Below are 9,886 nucleotides of genomic sequence, written 5' to 3'. Positions count from 1 at the left end.
TTACACATGAATCATTTAGCACACAGTCAGTCAACTATAATCCTGTTAAGTTTAATCCTGTTATGCCAGTTTACATGGCTGTACCTTGAAAATGAATTCACTCAGTTTTGGCTTTAGCTAAAGCAAAAAATTAAGACAACAGTTCAGGTACGTGTTGTGTACAAAAATTAAAAATAACTTTCACTTTTGGATTTGTTTTATTTTTCATTCTGCTCAGCTCAGTCAGATGTTACAAATCCACCTGTCTTTGATGCTATCACAGCATTAATGGGAACTCGTGTGCACTTATTTGCTTGATCTCCAGCCACAGTGCTCATATTTTGTCCTTTGACCAGTAGAGGGCATACTGGCTCTACTGGATTCTGCATACATAGACATACAGTAATTTGTGCCTTCTGTAACCAACCGGGTTGAAGTGCCACAGTGTTCATTCCAGTGAGCTGATGTTTATGCTTTGAGGGTAAATAAACATGAAAGCGCTGTACTGTGAAAATGAAGGAGCTGAGCTGAGGATGTGACAGGTCTTTCCATTACCAAAAACTCATACTCTGTGGCACTAACCAATCACCAAACACTTGAGTCATTTTGTATCCCGGTGGGACCTAATTGCTTTTAAACAGCTGCTGTTGCCAAGCATAAGTTAACAAATTTTTCTGTGGCTGATTCTCTCACTCTGTCGAGCCTCCATCTTCATCCCTCGCAGCGCTTTCCATCACTCGCCTGTCACAATGTATCAGAAAGTATGAGCTCTAGCCACCAGCGTTAGTACCAGTTAAACACCATACCTGCTGCACCATGTGGATCCCTGTCAGCAGCTCACTCATGATTCTTTTTAACCCGAATAACCCTTGGAGTGGGCAGCAACAGCAGGCAGCCGGAGTGTACAGCCAAGAATAAACCGTAACTGCTCACATGTACTGTATATGCAAAGATATTCATATGTGTAACATCACCCTGGGGTGGTCTTAATGATCCACAAGGAGATACTCTCCTGCAAAAGTCACATATCGTTCCCACATGCCGGTCGCTATGGTAACGCCTCATACATCAATCAAAGCTGCTGAGAAGTGCGTTGGTTGGTGAGAGCCATAAACAACATTTTAAGCTCCAGTAAGGAGATGACAAGGAAGACAAATTACTGCTTGCTTCGATATCACCTCCTCTCTCTCTCAGCTCCCCCGGTCCAGTTAATGTCAGAGCCCATTTCCCCCCCACCAGCCCAGTCGTTTACAGATCTTTTTTTTTTTTTTTTTTTTTAAATCCAAATACCCATTCGATTTAGATGTTCACTTGACTTATTACAAAGCAGCACTTTGGGTGTGCAGACTCACAATTGGTAGCAATAGTGACAGCAGCAGGAGTCACATTCTTGAATGAACTTTTAGGCTGTGAGACGCAATCCATGAACCAATTGTCCTGGGGATGATGCGCCCGTTAAAATTAGAGCAGCAGGCAGCCAAGGCCCAGAGATGGAGAGATGAGACTGCTGGTGTAATAGGAGCCATTACTGCTGCTGTCCTCTTCTAAATGTTTGTCTGACAGCTGTGGACATGAGAGTTCTGATATTACTTTAATTTCTTTATGCTTGAATGGACTATTGTCATTATACTCTCAGCTAGAAAGTTGCTTGGGGCGCTGGCTGTATGTTTGATCTAAATGTGTTAGTCCTTGGAGAATACATTGAGTGTCTGGTTTGTTTACATTTAATAAGACCAGTGCTTGGCGGTTATATAGCAATTAAAAAAAAAGCTGGAATGATTTGATGATTTGAGCTGACAGGGCTGATGCCAGTCCACGTCCTCCTCTGCATCCATCAATCTCTAGTTACATGTATGATGTGATGATGAGTTGGAACTAATTTGGCACAGTGTACCCAAAAACCTGTTTAACATAGTCCTTTGTCTATTTGGAAGTAATTTACTGATTGATTGCTCTGAGTTCAATTAATGTTCTGCTGCAAATCTAATGTGACAATTTTAATCTCTAGCCGTATCTGCTATGCCATTGTTCAAATCCAGCTGCACTTCATACTCCACTTACTGGTAAAAAGGATAATGAAAATGCTGTCCAACAATGAAAAGTATTAACTGATAAGACTGTAGATGAGCATCTACCCGGCTCTTGATTCTTAAATACCTTGACAGTATTGCTTTAAAATATTATAAAGAGTTTGGTTTGTTCTTTTTACGCTTGTTTCTAAATGTGGTATATCTCCACAATACAACATTTCTAAGTACAAATACTTTTTACTGTCGCTCCTCAATCATCCACAAGATGTCCTCAGACTTTCATCTACGTCCTAGTCACGTGACGACCCTCCCAAATCTACCTACACACCTGTCCTCCTCCCTTTGCCATCACCAGACCTGCTTGTTGTTTGTCCTTCATGCCTTGTTTCGAATGGATTCATGTTCTGGCTGCCATGTACGGGTTCCTGCGTTCCCCTGCCTTTTTGTAGGTTTTTGTTTGCAGCTCTTCAAATAATTTAGTCATATCACCATTTGTATTTGGCTGATGTTTGTCTGTTAAAAATGTATTCCTAAATGTGTGCGCTCATGGTGGTCAGCAGTGACATTATCAGCACTAAAGAGTGATAGAAGGCTTGCCATGCCTCTCTTCCCGCTCCCTGTATTTGTCCTCTGGTCTCCTTCTTGCAATCTATCCTGCAACCCCCATGCCCCTAATCCCCACCGCATCCTATCTCTCCCATATTTATTTGAGAGGCCAGCTAAGTTTAACTTTATTTAGAGGGCGTTAACTGTGTTCTGCCAGATGACCGATCAAGGGCAACCAGGAGAAGAATCGATTGGACACGGGCTGAGCTCAGAGATGTATATTCCTGACCAATGGGCCCCTTGTTATTGACCCAGCCCCACTCGTGGCTTGGTAAGAAATAAGACCAGAGCTGGACTTTAAGTGACTGTTTTTCCACAATATACAAAGAGCAAACAAGAAAAAGTGCATCAATTTGGTAAGTACATCACAAAAGCTAAATCAAAACCTAAAGTTAGCATCACAGAAATGTGTCCTTGCATGGGAGCTTTCAGAAAATAAAGTGAAATGTTAATTCAGTCATGACGGGGACTTCACACATAGGCGATCTCTGAACAGACTTTGAAAGGAGGACAGACATGCTTTACGAGCACAGCAGAATAGTGTCACCGAGGCATCTCTCATCTTTGCTACTTTTGTTGTGAATGCTGCCATCATTTTGCCACAGAGGTTTCAGGGCTGTCAGTGAAGCAATATCACATGCAGCAAGTCTGTTGTCTTCTGAATTGAGACACCCTGTGCTGGCCACTCAGGAGAGTGAAAGAAGGGTCATTTGTCAAGCTGAGGCAGCTGGGAAATTGGAAGGCATACTTCAATTTTCAGCACGTGAGTCATATTTTTTTCCTCTCCCGTGGGGATAATGTCAGACTGAGTTCAAATGTTTTCTACGCAAGACATATCTCATATACGAATGGCAAGTCCTGTTCAAAAGACATCATGCGGAGGCTACTTAAACCATACCAAGCCCAGGGAAATGTTGATAAATTAGGATTATCTTCAAGAGGTAGAAATGCAAGTCAACTTTACAGAGTCTGACATTCTGCTTCTAGACAGTTGATGTCTCTGTTGAGCTCAGCTTAGTACCTCACTCTTTTTTTTTTTTTATTCGCTCCCATCTCTCCCTTTTGCTCTGTTAATTCAGAGTTTATATTAAACTTTTTTATGCAGCATGCCAATAGGATTTGAAGAATCGCTGCAGGCACTTTGCGCTGAGTCCACAGGTCAGAATCAGTCTTGATCAATGTGGCGAACTGAATGGTTACGAGCTACTGTTACACTGAGTTCTCAGCAAAAAAATAATCAACTAAAGGATTTCTATGCTTATTTTTTTCAGTTCCATAATTGCATAATTATTAGTAGAATTTAATTGCATAATTACTGTGATTAAAAGGCTGATTAAAAATTAAAATGACTGTCTGTGACAGAATTTGAAATGATTTCAAGTAAAATAAAGATTTGACTCTCATGAAAAATTGTGATACACTGAATTATTTTCTTAAGTGTTAAAAAAAATGAACTTTTCATTGACAACATTATTGCATTGAACACTTTGTTCTACTTTTGGTGAGATGGTAGGTGATTATTTGTAATCAAATAAAAAAGCAAACGATATTGCCAGTCAAAACAGTCATTGTGTCTGCAGCTCACTGTCTCTTAAAATAACTTTTCATATGCTTTGGAAAATGACAGATGAATTTAATAGCATCCTGAGGTAGATGCAGCTTTATAAATTGCACGAAAGCACCCTGATCCCTAGGATGATGGATCACACTACATTCGGTTACAAAATATACTGTAGGAGCTTATCACATTATTTTATATTTTATCACAAGCAATTTTCTCTAAAGAAAGGCTCTGGGCTTGACTGTGCCTGGTGCATATGAATACAGTAACTGCAGTGCTATAGATAATCGCAGTGGATCACTATTAACAGTCCCATAATACAAGATGAACCTAAAGGCTGATCCCATGCTGGCACACCTTCGATCAAAGTCAGGATTAAGATGTTGTGCAGCTGTAAAGTATCATCCAAATTTGCCTGGGACTGAGTGAGTCATGTTCACATTTAGGAGATGTAACTGCCCCCTCTGTTCCCGACTGACTGTTGTAGAAATGAGGCATGCCCAGTGTGAAATGGTGTATCACTGATGAGGGCACACAGGTAAACCCGTACACTCAGTAACAGACCCCACATCACTGAGTAGGGGTTAACTCAGGTCATTATTCATGTATTTATTTTTTTCATGCTCTGCCTCATTACTACGACCCGCACTTATCATGTCATTTAACTCTGTTGTCATGGAAACCAAACCTGAATGCATCATCTTCAAAAGGAAATTAGGAATTCCATTAACAACATGTGAAACTTGACCTTGAGTCAATTATTATGAAGCTGAGCAGCTTCTTGGAGAGCATTAAAACAGGCTGTCTAACTCTCTGTTGGCCACAGGTAAATTTCGTTTAGCGTTTACAACACTGTTCTCATTTCTGTTAATGATTGCGGTGCAAATTGGTGTGTGTAGTTGCAGTCCCCAGCCACTGACTAGTCATCCTGTTGCACTAGATCACACAGACAGACGCTGAAGTCTTTCAAAGCTTGTTACCCTCACAATAAGCAAACATCCGGTTCTGTCGTGATTTTTAAAAAAAACAAATATACAGTTTATAATAGGTTTACTCCCTTTAGGGTTGTGAATGCTGGTGATACACAAGGCAATTAGTGATGAAGAGCAATTCCAAGAGAATAAATGGACAACAAAGCAAATGCAACAATTGAGGATCGATATCTTGATCTCAAATTTCCTCTTTCTGTGTGCAGCTAGGACAACAGGAAGCTGGTGAATGACACGTCTCCATGTGTGTGAATCTTTTCCTCTTTGTGTGCTAATCATGTGACAACTTACCAATCAGTCTGCCATACACACGCTGCATGCTGGCAAAGTCTCCCTCCACTGCTAATGACCACGAGGTACCATTCACTCATATACAATGTTTGTTTGTTCGGAGGCTTCCTTTGAATGCATACACCAAATTTCTTTCACCAAACATAGATGATGCATTGAGGATTGTTTGATTTGTCCCACATTCTTACATAACACCATGCACAACTGACTAAGAGATTTGAGATTATTATGCATCTTGTGACAAATTGCTGAATCCAGTCAGTACTGCACCTAGATGATACCGTAGCCGTTTGCAGCTTTCAGGAATCACTAGTTTCAGTATTTTCAACAACGTCGGTTCAGGCAAAAAGTGTGAAAATGGGCAAAATGATTGTAATTTTCCTGACAAGTTATGACACCTCCTTCTCTCTTTGTTCTAACTCTCTCACACATGCAATGAAAGCAGAGAGAGAGAGAATGACCGAGAGAAAAGGGGCCAAGAGTTTTGATGCCAGGCATTTCGGGCTGTTTTGCGTTACTGGCCTTTGGCAAAGTAAAGAAGGCACCTTAGTATGCCAAGCATAAAAATCGCCAAGACTGTAATGTTCTGGGGAGAAAAAACAAAAGACTAAGAAGACACAAACAAGTCTGCTCCTGGAGATGGAGCTGAAGCTGCCGTGCCTGGCAACGACCCTTATTTTGGCTGGCTTTCATCTGGGCTTGGCCTTTTGACAATAGATGCGCTTGAAACAATCTTCACAGCATACATTTCTATTTGTCTGAAAGGTCATGCATTCAGAATTTGGAGGAAGAGGGGAAAGGTTGAAGGGATTGGGTGTTCACTGCAGCATAAGCAGGCTTTGATGAATGATCAAGGAACCGAGCGCATACGTGAACACATTCTTGTGTAAGTGCAAGTACGTTTAGATGTATTCAGCAATATGCAATGTGCAATGTGCATCTTTACGCACTCTATTGCCCGCGTGCGTGTTGTCGGGTGCATGAAGTCTTTTTGGCACTGGCATTCAGCTGCAGTATATGCCTGTGATACTGCTTTGGTCTCTGTGATCTCTTCATGCACTCAAAACTTATCCATTTCTGCTACTCCATCTACTTTCCATGATGACCCCCATCAATTTTCATAATCATCCTTTCACTCTCCTTTATTATATGCCTTCCATCTCCCCGTCTCTTCAGCTCTGTGTTCTCATCCCCCTCTTATCTCCTCCTCTTCGCTCCAGAAGATGGCTCTGATCTACAGCTGTGCTAAGCTGGATCAAACTTCAGTCCAATCCTTTTGCATGAATATTTCATTGACACTTTTTAAATCACGATATTATGAGTGACAGGGTAGCTGTAAACACTGTTTATGTAAAGTTTGGTTGATAATTTGAGCCATTTTGTGAAGTTTATAAACCAGTAATGCTCAAATCAGAAGCTGAAAGAAATGTATAATAATTGACAACTTTTAGTTGGAAAAGCCTAAACTCCATTTGAAGCTTTGATAGTTTATGAAGTATTAACCAATAATGTCTTTAAACATCCAAAACCCACAAAGTGTTGAAATCTGACACAACACATAAACATCAGACATTTATAATTAAAATTTGTAAAAATGTTTTGGAGGTCGATGATCAGATTACATCACTATTTGTTCAGGCTCCCTCGACTACACAGCATGTTCCAATCTCAGTGCAAGAACTGTGTGGTAGATTTTAACAGAACAGTTTTGTGTGTTTATAATTCAGCATTAAAAGAAAAATGTTTTTTTTTCCCCTTTTGCAGTCAAAATGACATCAGAGATGAATCAACAATCCGTCCTGCTTTTTGTGTGCTCGTGAATTAAACAATAAAAGCACAAAAAATAATGTTGGCTAATACATTTAATTAAAAAAACGTGAGCCTTTATTTCTAAAGTTGAAAAAAAAAAAAAAAAATCTTATTCCAATATGGGATTTCAAGGCTTTGGGGAAGTTGTGAAAGTACATCCTGAGTTTAAAAGAATGATGAATGCTATGTTCTTGTCTTTGCTGGCGGACATAATAAAGATGAGACACATCAATCTTTATTACCACTCCACCACCAGGTCCAGAACATCCAAGGGCAACAGAAATATTGCACTCACACAGCACATTTATCTTCGCTCACCTGCCTATAGCTTTTAGCTGCAAGGAAACTGTTTACTTCTAAAGATGTGTGGCTATATGGACAATTCGTATCATGTTTGTTACTCTTTATGAAAGTGACTAATTCAACTTTGTGTGGCAAACTTCATCCAAACGAGTTTGTTTCTAGTGAACACTAGAATGACTCAATTTCCTATAGAACAATTTATATCCTGATTTAAATCACTCAGCTATAACTTGTTAATTCCATTGGAGGATTGGTTTGTCTATCCAGCCGCTGCTGTTCTCTAATTGGTTTAATGTCGAGCAACCCCGCCCTCTCGTACCTGTCGGATTGTGATAGGCCGCCGCAGCCTCCCTACGCCCCGCCCGTCGCGTCCCTCCCGCCCTTTCCACCGGTGTTCAATCGTGAAGCGGATTGACCGTCGGGAGGCTCCGGCTCGGTGTGTGGCGCATGAGCGTGCGAATCGGGATGTAACGACGGTCTCTCCGGGTAGCGAAACAGAATTTATATAGATCTACACCCACGGGATTCAGGAGACAGGATACCCAAGGAGAGTGCTCCCGAACCGAAGGAGTTGTACGACAGCACGGAGCGGAGGGAGTGTGGCAGGAGGACGGCTGTAGCAAATCCAACTGACACAGCGCGCAGAAATGGCGGAGCACCACGCAGTCAGCGACGGCAAGCACAAAGCGTCCGCCAACGCCGGGAGCTCAGTGCACGGGAACAGCCGACCCGGTACCGTGGGCGGAGGAGGGGGCAAAGGAGGCCTGTCTGGCGGACTGACACAGCCAGCAGGGTGGCAGTCTTTACTCTCGTTTAGCATTCTTTTTCTGGCCTGTCTGGCTGGATTCAGCTCCAGACTTTTCGCCGTGATCCGGTTCGAGAGCATCATCCACGAGTTTGATCCATGGTAAGCTAGCGATGAAAGACAAGGGGGCAATTAAACAGAAGTTAATAGCACTGCACTGTTCTACTCTGTGATTTTTAACTAGTCGTCTGTTTGTGCTCCTACTGCTCAGGATGTTTCTTATTGGATTTCTCTCACACATCCTTGCGGGACACTCTTGCGGGTTGTTGGGGGGGTCAGTGGTCTTCATGTGCACTTTGTATGGAGGATATTGACACAACCTTATACGTGTGCTGATCAGGACTGAGGCGCAGCTAACGCTAGCTTCATTTGTTCCAATGTGCATGAATAAAAGCTGCACTCAGCCTTTCATTTTTGTTTGGATTGTTAAAATCACGTTTGAGTAGCCCTGCAGAGAGAGAGTTGATTTAAAACTCAATTCGGTGTGATCATCTGAAGCTTCCTATATCTGGATTGATTGAGACAACTTTACTGCTACTATTAGTTTTCTCTTATACTTTACCACAACATGCTGTTGAATTTATAAATGGTCCTGGACTACCAGATTTTTTTGCACTAACATAAGTGGAGTGCTGATAACCCGGAAGCCAGCTTGTCCGGTCTGGTGTGTCTGTCATTTCAGTGTAGGATTATTCTGCTTTGTAACAGTGTCACATGGGCTCACAAGTGTCCTCCTGTTTGTAATGCACTGTCATTCCCTCACTGCCCTCATAGACTCGGTGGCATTCAATCACGGAGCACTATTGATGCCTTCATTTATTAATTTTCAAGGACAGGTGTTCATCTTATTCAGGGTGACACTTCCCTTTTCAATTATGTTGATAACTTGATTGCATTTTATAGCCAAGGGTCAGTGCTTAGGGTTATGAGTGGTTTGCAGTGGTTCAGATGAGTTGATCTAAACACAGGCTTTGGCACTCTTGATGATTAATCACAAGTGTCACACATTAATTAGAAGCTGTATTCTTTCTTGACAGTATTTATATAATGTACTGTACAGTTAGTGCATATATCACCCATGATGTGCTTCACAGTAGCAGTGGGAGCTGTTTTGTCTCTGTATATGGCTATAAAGCAACATTTGTTTCTCCAGTTATAGAGCTAAAAATGCACAGCTCTTCTGCAACATGTCACAGACGAGAAAGCAAATACACTTTTTTTGATGTGCAGAAGTTTATAAGCCCTTGCAGCTATAAGTAGTCTGCATCTGTTGCTCTCAAATGTTCTCTATGACCCCGAAAACAAAGCGATGATAGGATGGAACCGTCTGTTGCAGGCTTAACTGTGCAGAATGATGAATGAAGTGTTTTTTAAAGGAGTGTTGGACCATAAATAATTATTTTTTTTAACAGAAAATAAAAATATATTTGTTGTCCACTATTCATAAATCTTGCAACATCAACTCCCACCTGTACTCATCTTTTGACCCCTATGTGCAACTATTACTCTACAT

The 9,886-nt window shown here is 41.3% G+C and overlaps 1 protein-coding gene across 1 annotated transcript in view; it reads left to right on the top strand.

Moving 5' to 3' along the window:
* Positions 1 to 7,962: 7,962 nt before the first annotated feature.
* Positions 7,963 to 9,886, top strand: part of LOC113154158 (dolichyl-diphosphooligosaccharide--protein glycosyltransferase subunit STT3B) — a 69,290-nt gene continuing 67,366 nt past the window's right edge. The window contains exon 1 of the mRNA XM_026348195.1: positions 7,963 to 8,475. Coding sequence (XP_026203980.1) covers positions 8,216 to 8,475 — 260 coding nt within the window. The 5' untranslated portion in view covers positions 7,963 to 8,215. The remainder of the gene's footprint in view (positions 8,476 to 9,886) is intronic.

Source organism: Anabas testudineus, chromosome 11 (genome assembly GCF_900324465.2).
Source record: "Anabas testudineus chromosome 11, fAnaTes1.2, whole genome shotgun sequence".
Lineage (NCBI taxonomy): Eukaryota > Metazoa > Chordata > Actinopteri > Anabantiformes > Anabantidae > Anabas > Anabas testudineus.
The sequence above is the reverse complement of the archived record's forward strand: the minus strand, read 5'-3'. Positions and strand labels throughout refer to the sequence as shown.